The sequence below is a fragment of the Aythya fuligula genome, chromosome 14, assembly GCF_009819795.1.
Source record: "Aythya fuligula isolate bAytFul2 chromosome 14, bAytFul2.pri, whole genome shotgun sequence".
Taxonomy (NCBI): domain Eukaryota; kingdom Metazoa; phylum Chordata; class Aves; order Anseriformes; family Anatidae; genus Aythya; species Aythya fuligula.
The window spans coordinates 7,702,245-7,718,900 of NC_045572.1; the positions used below are offsets into that span (position 1 = coordinate 7,702,245).

Here is a 16,656-nt window from a genome sequence, read left to right on the forward strand (position 1 = left end):
TCCATGTCCCATTGTCCCCATGTCCCCATCTCAGTGTCCCCATCCCCCTTTTTCCCCCTTTTTCCCCCGACCTCTGTCCCCATGTCCCTATCTCGGTGTCCCCATGTCCCCCCAACCTCCTCATGCCCACATTGGGTGGGTGGGGGGAGGTGACAGCACAGGGGGCGGAGCTTACCCCGGTGGGCGGGGCTTATCGGGGCGGGGAACATACCGAGTGGGCGGGGCTTCGTGGGGGGTGTGGCTGTGTGGGCGGTGCCGAACGCGGAGGGGGCGTGGCCTATTACGGGGGGGCGTGGTCAACCGCTGAGGGGGCGGTGCCTATTGATGAGGGGCGGTGCCTAACGCGGAGGGGGCGTGGCCTATGGAGGAGGGGGCGGTGCCTTACATGGAGGGGGCGGTGTCTAACTCTTAGGGGGCGTGGTCTGATGCGTAGGGGGCGGGGCTTGTTGCGGAGGGGGCGGGGCTTGCCGGGGGCGGGGCGGGGCCGCAGTTCCGGGCCCGGCGGGTCGGGTCCGGGGGGTGCCGGGGGGATGCAGCCGCCGCCGCGCAAGGTGGGCGCGGGGCCGGGGAGGGGATGGGGACGGGATGGGGATGGGATGGGGGGTCCGTGGCGTGCCCCGGGGCTGAGCCGAGCCGTGCCGTGCCCGCAGGGTAAGCTGAGCCAGGAGGTGAAGCTGCACTTCCTCGAGCAGCTCTGCGGGCTGCAGGGCAAGCAGCAGCGGGACGCCGAGCTGCTGGAGGACATCAGGTACCGGGGGGACGGGGGGGAGCGGGGGGATACTGGGAGGGTACCGGGGGGGTACAGGGGTCTGCCACCAGCCCCGCTGCCCCCCTGCTTCTCCCGCAGGTCGTACAGCAAGCAGCGCGCTGCCATCGAGCGGGAGTACGGGCAGGTGAGGACGGGGCCGGGCTGTCGGGAACGGCCCCGGCCCCTCGGGGGAGCTCCTGGTGCCTCCCCGGGGTGCGCGGCCCTGCGGGGATGGGCACGGGGAGGGGGGGGTGGCGGCCCGGCCCGGCCCGTGCTGGCTCATCGCGGGGCTCCAGCACCGCAGCACGGCCCCGCTGTGTCCCTCGGGGTCGCGCTGTGCACAGCCGGCACCCCGCGACCCTCACCTCGTGTCCCCTCTGCCACAGCCCCTACGGTTGTGGCAGTGCCACCGCGCCTGGCACCCCCTGCCCTGACCCCTCTGACCTCCCTGACCCCTCTGACCCCCTGACCTCCCTGACCTCCCTGACCCCCCGACCCCCCTGACCCCCCTGACCCCCTCTTCTCTCCCCCAGCAGCACCCAAGGGGCTCCAGGGGGTCTCGTCCCCCCGCTGTGCTGCGCCTCCTGCCTCCCTCCCGCTGCTGCCCCGCTGCTTTCCCGGCCGCTCGCCTGCTCTGTGCTCTCGGTGGACTCTCCGGTGGGTGCAGCACCCCATGGGGACTGTCCCCGTGTCCCCCCGCGGGGCTCAGATCGCTCTGTGCTTGGCTTTGTTGGGGCTCCTCTACTCTGCCTTCGCAGCCAGCATCCCTCACCGATGTCCCCTTCCTGGTCCTTGCTCCTTGTTCCTGAAAGCCACCACCTTGGGGGCTTTCCTTTACCCTCCGCACCCCCTGGTGCTGCCTTGGGGCCAGCCTTTGCCTCCTTTCCCTGCACGGGCTGCCTTCTGCCCCCAGCCTGCCCCCCCAGGGACCCGCTCTCACCCCCGGGGTGGGTGGCAGGGTGCCGGGGTGCCTGGCAAGGGAGCAGCGGTGACAGCGGGTCTGTCCGCAGGCCCTGCAGAGGCTGGCCAGCCAGTTCGTGAAGAGGGACTGGCAGCGGGGCCGCAGCGATGCCGGTGACTCCAGGTGAGCTACAGGGGGATGGGGACAAGGGGCAGGGGTTGATACGTGGCCCTCCCAGATTGGAGATGGCAAATGCTGGCCAGGATTTGGGTGCCTCAGGGATGCAGCCGTGGGTGGGATGTCCCCATGGATGCGGTACGCGGCTCAGCGGGGATGGCAGGGGCTGGTTTTGCTGTTTTTTGGGCATCCCCAGAAGCACAGGAGCCCCACGGTGTGGCTGATCCCCTGCCCTCATCCCTGCAGGGGTGTCCTCACTGTCTGGAAGGGCATCATCGAGGGCACCACGTACGCCGGGCAGGCCCGCGTCAACGCCTCCGAGAGCTACCGCAGCCTCGCCACCGAGGCCGCCAAGACCGCCCGCCTGTCCAAGGAGAGGATGCTCAAAAAGGTACGGGCTGAGGGCACGTCCCCACCCCGGGACAGGGTGAGGGCAGTGGGGATGTGTCCCAAGGATGACGTCCCCCTCCCAGAGCATCGAGCAGCTGCAGAAGGCGCAGGCAGAGCTGCTGGAGACGGTGAAGGAGCTGGACAAGGCGAAGAAGGAGTTCACCCACCTCCAGCGCAGCAGCGAGGTGGCCAAGGACAAGGCGGCCGACGTGGAGGCACGGTGAGGAGGGGACGGGGGCTGCAGCGGGAGTGGTGGGGACACACGGGGGGAGGTCACGCTGTCCCCGTCCTCCCCAGGCTCCGCAAGAGCGACCGGAGGATTTTCCACACCAAGGCCAGCCTGCAGAAACTCAGCGCCAAGGTGGGCAGCGTGGGGACGGCGAGGTGCCCGGGCACGGGGATGGCACGGGGCGGTGTCCCCCACCTCGTCACCATCCCTCGCTGTCCCCCGTCCCCCAGTTCTCCGCGCAGCTGGCAGAGTACTCGAGGCAGCTGGCGGGCGTGCAGAACGAGTACGTCCTGACGCTGGTGTCTGCCAATGCCCACCTGGACCACTACTACCGCGTGGAGCTGCCCGCCGTCATGCAGGTGGGAGCTCTGGGGGGACACAGCCCCTGGGCAGGGCACGGCGGGGGTCTCACAGGGCTGGGCCAGGTCCCTGTGCTGTCAGCGTGGTCCCCTGCCCTGTCCCCGAGGGGACACGGGGGCCGTGTGGGGGTCTGCCACTGGCTTTCCGCAGGCCCTGGACGGCGACCTCTACGAGCGGCTGCGGGACCACTTGAGCACGGCGGGCCAGGCGGAGGTGGAGACCTGCAGGGCCACGCAGGAGTGGTTCCAGAGCGTTTCGGAGGCGGCCACGCGGGTAACGCCACCCGTCCCCGGGTCCCCGATGGCTGGCAGGTGAGGACGGGTGAGCATCCCTCCCCCAGCCCCCTGCTTCTCCCCGCCGCAGGTGTGCCGGGAGCAGGACCTGCTCCTCTTCCTGCAGGACCACGCCGCCTTCACGCTGGCACCCGAGCAGCGTTTCCAGCTCACCGGCATCCCTGAAGTAGGTTTGGGGGGCGGTACAACACGGGCAGGCCGCACACCCAGACCCGTCCCAGCCACCCTGTCCTCGCCCAGGTGTCCCTGCTGGAGCCGGAGGACGGCGGGGCCAGCCTGGAGAAGGAGGCCCGGCGCTGGGCCACGCGGGTGACCCGGGACAGCAAGAACAAGGCGCACGGCGAGGAGGTGGGTGCGCGGCCGAGGCCGTCCCTCCTGGGGGTCTCGAGGAGGGGCAGCCCAGCCCCATCCCACCGCCCCCCGTCCCGACCTGCCCCAGGTGCTGCAGAGGCTGGAGGCCAGGAGGCAGCAGGTCTCCGAGGCGGAGGTGGCCGCTGTCGAGCGGCAGATGGAGGAGGTGCGAGAAAACATCCGGAAGGCAGAGGTGGGTCCCAAATGTTTTGGGGTGGCCTCGAGGTTTGTTACCCACCCCCCGAGGGGTTTTGGGGACGGGGGATACAGGGACGTGGAGCTGCAGTGGCAGCACGGTGCTGGGATGCTGTGCCATGTAGCAGCCATGCTGGGGGCCGGGTGCTTGGGGTGCTTGGGGATGGGGCTTGGCTGTCCCCCACCCCACAGCGGTCACCTTATCCCTTGAAAACATCCCTCCCTGTCCCTGCCCTGTCCGTGCCCTTATCCCCTCCTGGTCCATGCATCAGGTCGGCAAGGCGAAGGCAGAGGCTCGGCTGGCCCTGCTGCGTGCAGCGGGGCTGGATGTGGACGCCTGGCTGGCTGGGGCCATGCGGGCAGGCGAGGAGCACCCACGGACCCCCAGCAGCACCCGGCCAGGCGAGGAGGAGCCCGCGGGGCTGGACCCTGCTGAGTTCGATGACTACGACAGCGACGAGACGTTCGAGGATGCTGAGCCCGGCCACGCCGCCCGCACCTACCCCTACACCTGCCGGGTCATCTTTGGGTACCAGGTAAAGCCACGGGTGCCCTGCCTCCTGGGGATGGCACCACCAGCCTGGCTGTGACACTTTGTCCCCTGTCCTGGCTGTGACACGCTGTCCCCTGTCCCCCGCAGGGCCGCCAGGCAGATGAGCTGTCCATCGCGCAGGGAGAGGAGCTGGAGGTCATCGAGGATGGTGACATGGAGGAGTGGGTGAAGGTGGGTGTGGGCAGCCGGAGTGGACCGGGGTCTGCCCTCGGGCTCATCCCAAAGCTGGGGGAAGTTTTGGAGGGTTCTGTGCCAGGGGGACCTGAATGCCATCATGTCACTGGGATGGTAGCGTGGCTTCTGCCCCACCAGGCTCGGAACAAGGCAGGCCAGATCGGCTACGTCCCCGAGAAGTACCTGCTGTCCCTGGGCTGTGTGGGCAGCGAGCCGAGTTTGGCCACTGGGACCGGTGTCGTGGGCCCCTCGGGGGCCGCCCTGCAGCGGCAGCTCTCCAGCATCATGGCTGCGGAGCTGGTCCTGGAGCCCGGAGGTGGGTGTGTGGGGCATCATCACCCCGGGATGTGGCTGTGGCACCTCATCCCATGGTGCTGAGCCCCCTCCCCGCAGCCTGGCTGGTGCGAGCCCTCTACGACTACGAGGGGCAGAGCCCCGAGGAGCTGAGCTTCCCCGAGGGTGCCATCATCCGCGTGCTGCCCCGCGCCGAGGACGAGGTGGACGACGGCTTCTGGACGGGAGACTTCGACGGCCGCGTCGGCGTCTTCCCCTCGCTGGTGGTGGAGGAGCTCACCGGGGCTCGGGGGACGGCTGGGCAGGTTGGTGACAGTGGCCGTGGCTGCAGGGGGGTCCCGGTGCTGCCAGCCCTGCTCCAACACTCGGCTCTGTGCTCGCAGGAGCTGCCCTCGCCGTCCCCGCCGCCCTTTTCCCCACCCGGCCTCGTGCCTGGCACCAGCCTGGGCTCCAACCCATCTCCCGAAACTCTGCTGGGAGGTGAGTGCTGGGGATTGGGGGTGTCTGGGAGGGCCCACACAGCGTGTCTGAGCTCCTGCGTGGGTCCAGTTGGCAGGCAGGAGGGCACAGGCAGCGGGCAGAGCTCTCCGGACCTGTCGGCCACCCGCATCCGTCCGGTAAGTGCCCCTTCACTGCGATGATCTCCCCCCCAAATCCTGTCCCGGGTCCCCACAAAGGGGTTGTGCATCCCCACAGCCTCTGTACTGCGGGTCAGGGCAATGGGGAGCCCCCGGCCTCAGCCTGTGGGCATCTCCTCTCCTCTCCTGGCAGCTCCGTGCGCCTCCCCCACCGCCCGGCAGAGCCCCCGAGCCCGAGCTGGACTTCAGCTGACCCTGGGGGTGTCCCTGGCCCTCCCCGGGCTGCACAATCTTCACCTGAGCGAAACGTGCCCCCCACCCTCGGGCTGCTCCCCTGGGGCAGGAGGTGGTGTGGAGGGGAGCAGGACCTGCCCTGCACCCCGCTGTTCCCCGAGCTGGTCTCTCTGGGGGCCGCATCCTGCCCAGTGCTGCTTGCAGGGTGCTCCTGCACCCCTGTATGGCACCGGGCAGCCGTGCCCCTGCCCCTCGCCCACGGCATTACTTCCCCAGGCCCCTCTGCCCCTCCTCGTGCTGGGCACCGCACCGTGTTCGCTGCGGGCAGGGGGTGGCCGTGCCCCAATAAAACCAGTTCGCTCCACCGCTGTGTTCAGCAGCTTTAATGGTTTTAGCTCGTCTATTTACAGTGCACTTTAACACCAAAGCTCGCCTTGGGGGCCGGCTTGCCCTGTGCCAGGGCAGGGCTGGAGGCTCCCATCTCCATCAGCGTCCCCCGGGCGCTGCGCAGTCCCTCCCCAGGGGCGCTGGGGGCTTTGTGCCGGCGGGTGCTGCGCCGCGTCCTGCTCGGTGGCACCGCCGGGGCTGTGCTCTGCGGTGAGTTGGGGGATGCGGGGGGCTCGAGCTGGTGCCACTGCCCCTGCAGCATCCCTACAGCATCCTTCTGGGGGGTGCGGGGACCGGGTGGCAGCGGGGTGCTGGGGGAGGGGGAATCCCCACTTGTGCCAGGCTGGGGGGACCCCCGGGGTGGGGGGTGTTGGTGGTGGGTGGGTGTTGGGTAACTATTGCTGATGGGATGAGGTCTGTAATGTCCGCGCGTCGCTCTGGCCATGCCAAGCTGCTCGCCCAGGCTGGGGCTGGGGCCGGGGCCGGCTGCCCCCCGCGGCAGAGCCCCCAGCCCGATGTGGGGCCGGGGGCCCCGTCCCTCCCGTCGGCTGCTGTGGCTGGGAGTGGAGAGGAGCTGCGGGGAGAGAGAAGTGGGATGGGGCTGGCCCACAGCCACCGCGGTGGCCAGCCGGGTACCCCCAGCAGGTCGATGGGCGCTCTGCACCGCTCGGCCCCTCTCTGCAGCCGTGCCCCCCTGCCCCACCCCAGGACCTGGACTTGGGGCTGGGGACGAGCACTCACGTCACACGGTGGCTCCTCGGTCCTGTACCATGGTGCTGGGCTCCTGCGGGAGGGGGAGAGATGCAGGCGTGAGGCAGCGCTCCTGTGGGGACCCAGGGGGACCCAGGGGCTGGTGGCTGTGACCCCGCTGACTTACAGCCCCATTTCCATTTCTCTGCCTTTCTGCCGCCTGCAGGACATGCCAGGCAGCAGATGACAGCCCTCAGGTGGTCCTGGCAGGGACCTAAGGGACAGGGTAGCTGCTGAGCAGCCCCAGGGCTTGGTGGCCAACATCTCATTGATGTCCCATCGCTGTCCTCCCTGTGGCCACGTGTCCCTGATCATGCCAAAGCAACACCACAAAGCCCAGTGGAGCAGCCTCAGGGCTGGGTGCTTGGCTGTGCCCAGGGCTGTCCGTGCTTCTCCTGCCCCACATCTCAACCTTCTGCTTTGTCTGTCCCACACCTTCCCTGCTCTCCTCAACGGTGAACCAAAGGGAAGATGGAAAGGGCTGCGTGCTGGGCCACTGGAGGAAGGAGGACCTCCTGCAGCCTCTGCAGTCCTCTGGTGACGTCTCTGAAGGAAGGCTGCATCCCACCAGCCCATCCTAAGGGCCTTCCTTAGGCTTTCCATATTCACGTCCATCCTCCTTCCTTCAAGCAGGCTCCCAGCCCTGGGACAAGTCCCCAGCACTGAGACGCACAGGTTCTTTCCCCAAACCCTTTGTTTCACTCCTCCTCTAGCAGGTAAGAGCCTGGAGGCAGCAATGGGGAGCGGGCTAGCCCACTGGGCTCCAAGCACCCCATCTCTTCACCGGTGCTGCCCAGAGCTCGCTAGCAGCTCCAGCACGGTGTCAGGTGGGGAGGCTGGGAGCTGCCCAGGTGCTGCGCCCTGCTCCAAGCACCAAGGTGGAAAGAACAACCAAGCCTCAGCCAGGTGGCTTCACCCCTTCCCAGACTTCAAGGCCAGAAGGGCTCCTGGGGACATCTTGCCCTGCCTGCACGCTGCTGGCTGTGGTGAGCCCCGAGGGAGAATAAGCCCTGTGCAGAGGAGAAGGTGACTTCCCAGGGAGAAGTCACGTCTCCTCAGACCCATCCCATTAGAAGCACTCAGAGGGTGTCCATGGAACGAGAGCACCCCTCTTTGCCATTAGGCTTTAGAAAAAGGATGGGAAAATCCAGCTAGGGAAAGGGAGCAGGGTGTGCAGGACATGGAGCAGGTCCCACACCGCAGCCAGCCTCAGCTCCTCGGTCCCTGCAGTGGGGCTCACGCTGCGGTGTGGAGAAGAGGAGCCTCCAGAAGACCTCGTTGTGGCCTTCCCATGTATGAAGGGGCTCAAAAGAAAGATGGAGGAAGACCTTGTCCTAGGGCTTGTACTGACGGGATGAGGGGCAATGGTTTAAAACTGAAAAAGGGTGGATTTCAGTTTGGATCAGCCCTTCCAACCCAGACAACCACCAGGGGACGAGGAAGAGGAGGAACCCACCTGCTGCCCCATGGCCTCCGCTGCGGGCTGTCTTCGGCTGCTCTCCTCCCTTCCCAGCTCCTCCGCCCCTTCGTGTAGGCTCAGGCTCCCGTGAATATCCGACACCTCATCTGCTGACCCCAGTCCGGCCTCCTCCTGGCAGATGCTGCCCCTCTGCCCTCCTTCCTGCCCCAGCAGCCCCGGGATGCTGGGGCTCGACCCTCCCAGATCCCGACGGCTCAGGTGCCTCCGCTGGTGACTCGTGCTGCCGGGAGAGCTGCCCACCCTGCCCGCCGCTCTGCCGTCCCGGCTGCCGGGTGTGTTTGGAGCTGGGGTGCTGGAGCGGCTCAGCTCCGTGCTTTTTGCTCCCCCCTGGACGGCCCCGTTCTCCAGGCCACCCGTGGGGACAGTCCCGTTGCGAGCCCGCTCCCTCCGCAGCCGCTCGCTGCTGTGCTCCAGCTCCTCCGTGCTCGGCTCCCTGCTGCCGTCGTGCTGGGCGCCATCCTGCGGCTCGGGGAAGGTGGGCTTCTTCCCAATGTGCGTGACACGAAACCTGCAACGGGACAGGCAGGTCAAAAGCTCTTCCCTCCATTCTCCCACTGTTTTCTTCCCAACACTATTTCCAGCTTGCCTCCAGCTTGGGATCCTCTCTCTTTGTCGCCGACCCGTGCTGATCTCCAAACCCTCAGACCTGTTCAGCATTGACTCCCACCCCAGCCATGCCCTGGCCACCTCACCCCAGATTTCCTTAATTTTCTGCGGAAAGCAGACCCAGTACAAAGTGCTGGTAAAGAGAAGGATGAAAAGGCCGATACAGACATTGGTGCCAGTCCTGATGGTTTGTCATCCTGCAGCACTACGGGTGACAGCCCTGAGATGCAGTCTGGCCAAAGTGGGGCTTGTGCAGAGCCTTGGATGTGGATTTGGCGCATTTTGGGCTGATCCCAGGGGGGAAGGGATGTGTGTGAGGGGCTGCAGGGCCGCTCTGCCAGCTGGGGCTGAAAGAAGAGCAAGACCTGAATGTAAAGCTAATGGTCATCCCGAAGGAGTACGCTGAGAAGGAGGGTCCAAGAAAGAACAGATCCAGGATGAGCTGCCAGAGCGAGTGAGTGAAGGAGACCACCAGTGGTCCTGTGTCAGGAGCAAGGAAGGACAGGCCAGCAAGCAGAGGACAGCAACGAGGAATGTGACTTCAAGAAGATATTTGGGTTACCCAGTGGTCGTTCTTAAACCCGCTTCAAGCACAGGGGAGCTCCAGACAGAGGCAGTGCAGGCCTCAGCAGATGGCCAGAGCACCAGGTGGCCAGAACCGTAAATAACATCACCAGGGTAGGCAATACAGACTCCTCAGCATCACAGCTTGAAACGCTGCTCATAAATTGGGAGGGTTGAGAAGGGAAATGCTCCAGCTCAGCATGATGTTCCCAGAGGACTGCTGGGGTTGGGCTGAGCCACAGCAAATGTGACCTTTGAGGTCTATCCAGGTATCTGGAGGCAGGGCACCAGCACGGTGATACGAGAAGGCCACAGAATGCTCCAGTCCCAAAAAGGGACCGGGAGGAGGCAGAAATGATGGGATCATTTCTCAGTAACACCTTTGAGCAGTGTCAGCCTGAAGGAGACGGGGAGGCACTCAGAGGAGGAGGCAGGATTCAGGCTGGAGAGGACACAAGAAAAACCTCCCTCCGGATCACGAGGAGAAGGGCAGGAGCATTTTGGTGTCTGCCTCGTCAGCACGGCTAGGGCACGTGATCCAACAGGACACGATGTGCTGCAGTGGAGCGAGCCAGGGATGAGACCTCTGTGAGATGTGGATGGGCTGCGGACGAGCTCCGCCGCTGGCAGGTTGGTGCGTGGTGAGGGAAGGCTCCTCTGATGTGGCCGCTCATTAGCATGGTAGTGATGGCAAACATGAAAGGTTTAGGAAAGCCCTAAAATAGATGGTAAATTATTCAATAATATGAGAGTACAGATCATTTAAACCTGAATACTGCAGAATTAGAGGACAGTTTAGGTGGGAAAGGCCTCTGGTACAACCCTCCGCTCAAGATGGAGCCATCTTCCACCCTTGGTCAGGCTGCTCAGGGCTCTCCAAAACCTCTCCAGCTGGGTTTGGAGATCCCCAAGGATGGCAATCCCCCTGCTGCTTGGGGCCACAGGGCAGCACAATTCACAGGGCACAATGCTTTCTCTTTGTGCCTCATCCAGATTTCTCTAGGTACAACTTGCAGCTGCTGCCTCTTGCCCTTCTTGGTGCATCTCGGAGAGGAGTCTAGCTCCATCTTCACTTAAACTCCCCTCGCCCCTCTGAGTGGTTTCAGAGCAATTAGATCCCTGCTAGACCTCTCCAGGCCAAACAAACCCCATTCCCTCAGCAGCTCCTCACACACCGCATGCTCCAGCCCCTGACAGCCTCTGTGGACCCACTCCAACCACTCCGGACCTGGTTAATAGGAAAGGGGATCAGACTCCCAGCCTCTGTCTCCAAGGCAAAAGTGACAGCCAAAAATGGATGAACAAGACCTGAGGGCTGCAAAGAGAAGCAGGTTAAAGTGGAGTTTTTGTGTGTGGTCATGAATCAAGGTGGCTTGTGCAATCAGGATACTCATAGCAAGACACAGCAAGGGCACTCCCTGAAAAGTCATCAGGGAACTGGAAAAGCAGAGAGGCCAGCTGGGAAACATGAGCCAGAATTTGGAGATAGTTTTGTACCTCATGGACACATAGGCCCTTTAGCAGTTGGACCTCATACCAAGGAGATTCAGGAAGTGGAAACTTCTAACATATAACCTTGGAAAAGGCTTATGTGACATGGGAACTTAACAAGGATAAGGAGAGAAAGTAAGGATGTGAGGGAAGGCACGTTTAGGAGGGGATCATCTTCTCCAGGCACACAGAGCTGAGTGAGAGGAGACTGAGAAGAACATGGGTGAAGGACACAGAGGAGCAGAAGGAGCTGGGCTCCAGCCAGGGAAGATTAGCCATGAACACACAGCTGTGCAGAGATCTGGCTTACCAACCACCAGCCCTGACACCAAGGACAGCTGGCAGCAACCAGCCCAGAGGAAGCCAGAAGCTTTCCTCCTGCAGAAAGGGGTCATCTCTGCCAGAGCTTGGCACGGGGAGGTCCTCCCCTTTACCAGCTCCCCATAAAGCTCCCAATTCACCTCCCTTCTGAGATTTCTGGCTCCGATGGTGAAAACAACCCCTCCCAATGCCCCATCTGGCTCATCATCACCATGGCAGGACCAGACCTTTCTGCTGGGGAATGGGGCAACCTGGGCAGGGTCGCAGATTGTATCAAAGGTTGATGACTGCTCAGAGACCACAGGCAGCTCTGGGAGTCCCTTGAGGTGAGAACAGATGGGGCCTGGGAGACTCTTTGTGGGAAGTGTCAAGTACACTCCCCTGCTCTCATATTCCTCCCACAGCATCTGATTACAGTCATCATTGCAGGCAAAGACCTGGAGGAGAATAGCCACTCTTTCATTCTGATGGTGGCAACTTGCAACAGGGACCTGTGTCACCTCCTCCCTCTCCTCATGAGATCCCTAAAACCTGGGGCCACTGCCCCTACAGCAAGAAGGACCCCAAGTCACATGTAGGTAGGACAACAGGCTTTGAAGGGACATGGATTTGGGACTCTGCCTGGTTCTGAGTCAGCAGAGCAACCTAGGCCTGAGTCACCTTGTGGAGAAGGAAGGGGAAAGGCACCCATGCGTCACGGCCTGCTGCACACCACGGGAATTTGGAGGTGCGGGAGGCATGTGGCACGTGGCTTGAGCAAGGGATATCTGGCACAGGGTGAGTAGGGAAGGGGAACTGAGAAGTCTCTCTGTAATGCTTGCTCCATCAGAGCAAGGCTCATTCCAGTACCTGCCCACTGAGAAGACGGTGGTCTCTCCGGGATGCATCCTGCCTTTGCCATCCTTGGACCTTCCTTGCCGGTGCAGCGGGTGCCTCTTCCTCTTGCTGCAGTGGATGCAGGGGGCCTGCGTGGAGCCCAGATGCACCGTGTGGTGGTGTGGTGGGCCCCCGTCCTGGCTGTTGCGGTGGGGACAAAGGCTGCAAGAGAAAAAGGATGTGACAGGTCGTGATATCTGAAGGAGCCTTCCCTACCCTGCTGCAGCACAGCACCATCAGCGCAGCAAGCTCTGAGAAGCAGCAGTTGCTGAGGGAACCTCCTGTGAGAACAGGAGGAAGGGATATTCCTGTTGGCAAAGAAGTGAAGCAGTCCTCACAACACCCATGTCCCAGGGGAGAGGGACTTCTTGTTGGGAAGATGCTTTGTAAGAAGCTGCCGACATGGGAAGGGGCTGGGTGCAGAGTCTGAGGACCCAGGTGATGCCCAGCGGTTGCTTCTCCCTTACTCTGGAAGAGCCACAAGCTGGAATTGGCTTCCCTCACCTGGGCACTGGCAATGGGATGTCCCCTTCATTGTCCCCCAGCATCTCCTTGAGGGCCTCTGCATTGGCTGGAGAGAGAGGAAAAAGGCAGCATGTCAGCCAAAGCGGTCAGCAAGGCTCCGAGCCAGCCCAAGGAAATGCTCACCTTCATTTTGGATGATGCATCTCACGATCTTCTCCACGGTGTCCTCGTTCAGCTCCTCCTCTTCATCTGAAAGGAGAAAGCGTGGCACTGAGGGCGTGGGGCAGGGAGGCCCAGCTCAGCAGGAGCTGTGAGTGCTGACAGAGTCCCGAGGAGCTGCAAGTCCCCACGGCTGCAGAAGGAACCTGAGGAACTCCAGAGCTCCACCCTGGAAAGGAGGGAGGGCTGAAATGGCAGCCAGTGGTGTGGCGAGGTGGGGGCACATTGCTCCTTCTGGGGAGCATCCAAGGGCACGAGTAGGTAGCAGGTTTGGAACAAGCTCCAAGAGGAGGCTCCTCGTGAGGACAGTTGAGCCCTGGGGCTGCCACCTTCAGGATGCTGCGGTGCTAAAGGCCTCCAAGGGTAAACGGGACAGGTTCACAGCCAAGAGACCCACGGGGGGCTTGCTAACTACATAGAAACCACCTCTGATGGAAAAAGTCCCAGAGCTACAGTGTTAGAAGCTTAAAGGAGCGTGCTGGGGAAACTTGGCTGGATGTCTGCCCTGTTGTGGCACTCATCGCCAGCATTCATCACAACCTGCTTTGAGGGGGCAGGGGGCTTGGCTGAGGTCTGGTGGGCAGCTGCCCTGCACAGCACAGTCAGTGGCCACTGCTGCACTCCTGGAAGCCCGCAGAGATGTTTCCCTGGGCTGTGGCATCTCCAGCAGGCAAAGCCCACCTGGAAACTTCACACAGTGTCTTTGTGCGCAGCCAACTCAAGCCGCAAGCTCTGGCGTGCACTCACGGGGCACAGCTCGGGGCTGCACGGACTCTGCGAGCACGTGGTGGGGACAGGCCCTGGGGAAAAGGGTGAGCACCACGTCCCACCACAGGGTCCCCAGCCACCCCCAGCCCGTACCCAAGGGTTGAATTTAAGGAGCACCAAAGGGCAGCGCCGCAGCCCCCCGGCACCTCGCTGCCCGTACTCACTGGCCTGGAGCTCCGCCAGCACGTCCTTGTTATCTGGGTCGAGCTCGTCCCGGAAAGTCCGGCAGCGGTAGCCCTTCTTCTTCAGGACATGGCAGATCAGGAATCCTACCAGCCCCATGATGAAGAAGACGAGGACGAGGAGGAAGACCATGGACAGGCTGTGCTGGGGGTCAGACTCCCCATCATCGCTGCTGCTCTGGTCGGACATGCGGATCTAGGAGAAGGGGGAAGGCGGCTCGGAGACCCCCAGCAGGCTCCCTGCACCTCCTCCTCTTCCTCCTCCTCCTCCTCCTCGTGTCCTCTGCGCTGCTGCCGGGCCCTGCTGGGTCAGACCCAGCTCCCAGCTCGGGATGAGGGCTCATCCCCGGCCCCGCCATGGCCGGCCCAGCGCGGTTTCCCAAGGACACATCGCAGCCGCCGAAGCATCCCAAGGGCAGCGGCGGCACCAGCCCGGAGGCTGCTGCATCCCCCCCCCCACCCCGCCGCAGGCAGCACCCCAAGGACACAGGGCCCCCAGCATCGCCCTTGCCGAAGCCCCTCGCCCCTCTGGCTACTCACGGCGGGGAGCGGTGGCGGCGAAGGGCCGAGCCAGCCGCCAGCTCCCGCATCCTCCACCGGTCCCCCCGCAGCTCCTTCCCTCCGCCGCCGCCGCCTGCTCTGCGCGGGGGCTCCGGGGGCCCTCCTGTCCCCATCCCCGTCCCCGCAGCAGGGCTGCGGCGGTACCTGGGCCTGCGGTGCTCCGCAGCGCTGTCCCCGTCACCTTCACCTGCCTCCTAGCAACCCCGCATCCCCGCGGCTGGGGACCGCCGCGAGCATCCTCCGCTGCCCCGGCTTCCTCGGGAAGGAGCCAAGCGGCTTCTGCCTGCCGAGGCAGCGCCTGCCAGGCAAAGCACCCGCTTGTCCTCAGCTCGAGCTCTCCGGAGCGGCTGCGGCGGGGGCAGGCTGCAGGGGAGCTCAGGGAAATGCTGCTGGCAGCTGCAGCAAGGGGCAAACGGGAGCGCCGGGTGCTGGCACACTGCTCCCTGCCCCAGGGTAGCCTCACCTCACCCCAGCTCTGTCCGGGCAGCCCAGCTTTCCCAGCACCGTCCTTTTTGGGCAGTTTTTGGGAGAGCAGGGTGGAAGGGGTCTCGGCATGGGGGCGAGGTGTGTTTATCTGCACCAGTGGGAGCATGGCAAAGGAGCCCCCACACCCCAATACCCCACACTGGGGACACTGGCTCTCTCTCTTTCCCCAAAAAAGGACCGAGCTGTTCAACATCTCCAGCTGTGGCAGTGCCACGACCTCCTCCTCCTCATCTATCCTCACTCCAGGAGGCTTTACCCAAATCTACTTTGTTGCAGCACATAAAGTCTCTGGGTCCTTTGACCGGTGCTGGTCCTCCACCCCAAAAGCACATGTCACCTCTGCAAGCCCTGGTGACACTGACCCTCCTGTGCCACCACCACCAAGCCTCCTCCAGCTCAAGGACAGCTGAACCATCCCATGAGGATGGGTACAGGTGAGGAAACCCGTAACCTATCCACCGGCTGTACCACCGTGACAGCTCCCGTCTCCATCCAAAAGTGGCCAGGAGAGCCCTGGAAGTGGCCACAAGGAGCCCAGGACCTTCCTCCACCCCCGTGACTTCACGGGGTCACCATGTTTTAGGTGCCACCCTCCTGCGTGCTGTCCCGGCAGGGAGACAGGCTGGGATGGAGGCAGAGCAGCCACGGCAGGAGAAGACCACGGGCAGTGGGACAGGAGAGGGCTCCTGCTGCCGGTCCAGCACGCTGCGATGAGCCACAGCATGGCACGATCTGCTGTCAGGATGTTAACAGAGGTTTGCTCCGTGGTCAAAGAGGGGCTCCTCGCATCTCCCGAGCCCTGGGGTGAGGCTGACTCCTTCTGCTCTCACACCCACGCTGTCCTGCACAATAAATCCTTTCTGCTCCCCAGTGCTTCCACCCACCCGGTGCATTTCTGCGTGGCAATCCTACAGGGGACGGAAACAAGCTCCGGTCCTGCCTCCACCCCTGCTCGGTCCCTTTAGAAGCCTTCGAGGCTTTGAAGCTGGAGGCTCCGGTCCCCTCTGGGAAATTGTAGCAGCTCTGCCCCACAACCAGCCCTGGTCCCAGCCCATCACCGTGCCCCCTGTCCCCTGCTCTCACCACAGCGGGGTGGCAGCCCCCAGGACACCACCCGTCTGCGCCGTGCTCGGCGTCCCCGTGGCAGCTAACGGGGACGGGTGTGGAAATCCCACAGGCGGGCTCCTCCTGGGGTCTCTGCTGTAATGCTCAGTGCGGAAATTGCCATAATTTCTATAAAAAACACTACAGCCAAAACCAACTCTCGCCAGACGCTTTGCCCAATCTTCACCCCCCTGTAAGATTTCCAGACGTCACTGGCACGTCAGTGGCCTTTAAAACGAGGGTGTTTTCATTTCTGGGGCCCGAGCCCCTTCCTGTGCTGCCGCCGTGACGCCCGAGCAGCCCCGTGGGCCCGTCCGGGCGTTATCTGCCCCCCGCACCTTGAGGTGCCAGTGGGGGCGGCCCCATGAGCTTTATCCCTGGGATCCCAGGGGTGGAACGGGTGTCACAGCACGTCCCCAGTGCCCCACGGCTGTGTCCCTGAGCCCCATCCTGCCAGCGCCTGCGGCTGGGCAAGGGGCAGGGGAGAAAGTGGATATGGGGCCGTGATACTGGGAGAAGCTGGGAGCTAACTGGGGGTGGGTAGGGGGTAACTGGGAGCTGATGGGGGGGAACGGTGGGCAGTTGGGGGTAACTGGGAGCTGATGGGGGTAACTGGGAGTGACTGGTGGGTGATTGGAAGCACCTGGGAGTAACTGGGGGGTAGTTGGGGATAACTGGGAGCAGCTGGGGGGTAATTGGGAGCAGCTGGGGGGGTAATTGGAAGTACCTGGGAGTAACTTGGGATAGCTAGGGGGTAACTGGGGGCAGCTGGGGGGTAATTGGGAATAGCTGGGGGGTAACTGAGGGCAGCTGGGGATAATTGGGAGCAGCTAGGAAGTAATTGGGGGCAGCTGGGGGGTAACTGGGAGTAGCTAGGGGTAACTGGGGGCAGCTGGGGGGTACCTGGGGGCAGCTGGGG

General features: G+C 63.7%; 2 protein-coding genes across 4 annotated transcripts; one reads left to right on the forward strand and one right to left on the reverse strand.

The window, feature by feature from the left end:
• The first annotated feature begins 495 nt into the window (after positions 1-495).
• FCHSD1 (FCH and double SH3 domains 1) lies at positions 496-5,841 on the forward strand. 2 transcript variants are annotated; one of them, XM_032197181.1, is made up of 19 exons: positions 496-551; positions 651-748; positions 848-893; positions 1,759-1,832; positions 2,073-2,217; positions 2,300-2,436; positions 2,514-2,577; positions 2,676-2,804; positions 2,956-3,078; positions 3,169-3,264; positions 3,339-3,446; positions 3,538-3,642; positions 3,917-4,180; positions 4,285-4,368; positions 4,510-4,687; positions 4,765-4,970; positions 5,049-5,145; positions 5,215-5,282; positions 5,437-5,841. In XM_032197181.1, exons 1-19 carry the CDS (start codon positions 531-533, stop codon positions 5,494-5,496), a joined length of 2,103 nt encoding a protein of 700 aa, XP_032053072.1. In that variant the 5' UTR covers positions 496-530; the 3' UTR covers positions 5,497-5,841. The 2 variants fall into 2 exon arrangements, with proteins under 2 accessions (XP_032053072.1, XP_032053071.1); XM_032197180.1 differs by having other exon boundaries at positions 5,049-5,282.
• A 4-nt stretch (positions 5,842-5,845) lies between these two features.
• RELL2 (RELT like 2) lies at positions 5,846-14,483 on the reverse strand. Of its 2 annotated transcripts, none has more exons than XM_032197182.1 (8): positions 14,292-14,483; positions 13,569-13,782; positions 12,601-12,666; positions 12,457-12,523; positions 11,926-12,114; positions 8,071-8,602; positions 6,606-6,648; positions 5,846-6,438 (listed from the first exon to the last, which is right to left on the reverse strand). In XM_032197182.1, exons 2-7 carry the CDS (start codon positions 13,774-13,776, stop codon positions 6,607-6,609), a joined length of 1,104 nt encoding a protein of 367 aa, XP_032053073.1. In that variant the 5' UTR covers positions 13,777-13,782; positions 14,292-14,483; the 3' UTR covers positions 5,846-6,438; position 6,606. The 2 variants fall into 2 exon arrangements, with proteins under 2 accessions (XP_032053073.1, XP_032053074.1); XM_032197183.1 differs by lacking the exon at positions 14,292-14,483 and adding an exon at positions 14,127-14,179.
• Between the last annotated feature and the right edge of the window lie 2,173 nt (positions 14,484-16,656).

Excerpts from the sequence above, each read along its gene's own strand:
- RELL2 (XM_032197182.1), bottom strand. The coding sequence starts at position 13,776 with ATGTCCGACCAGAGCAGCAGCGATGATGGGGAGTCTGACCCCCAGCAC. Across the intron at positions 12,667-13,568 it reads GCTGGCGGAGCTCCAGGCCA|ATGAAGAGGAGGAGCTGAAC; the intron begins GTGAGTACGGGC and ends TTCTCCTTTCAG. Across the intron at positions 12,115-12,456 it reads ATCCCATTGCCAGTGCCCAG|CCTTTGTCCCCACCGCAACA; the intron begins GTGAGGGAAGCC and ends TTTCTCTTGCAG.
- FCHSD1 (XM_032197180.1), top strand. The coding sequence starts at position 531 with ATGCAGCCGCCGCCGCGCAAG. Across the intron at positions 2,218-2,299 it reads AGGAGAGGATGCTCAAAAAG|AGCATCGAGCAGCTGCAGAA; the intron begins GTACGGGCTGAG and ends TCCCCCTCCCAG. Across the intron at positions 3,643-3,916 it reads AAAACATCCGGAAGGCAGAG|GTCGGCAAGGCGAAGGCAGA; the intron begins GTGGGTCCCAAA and ends TCCATGCATCAG.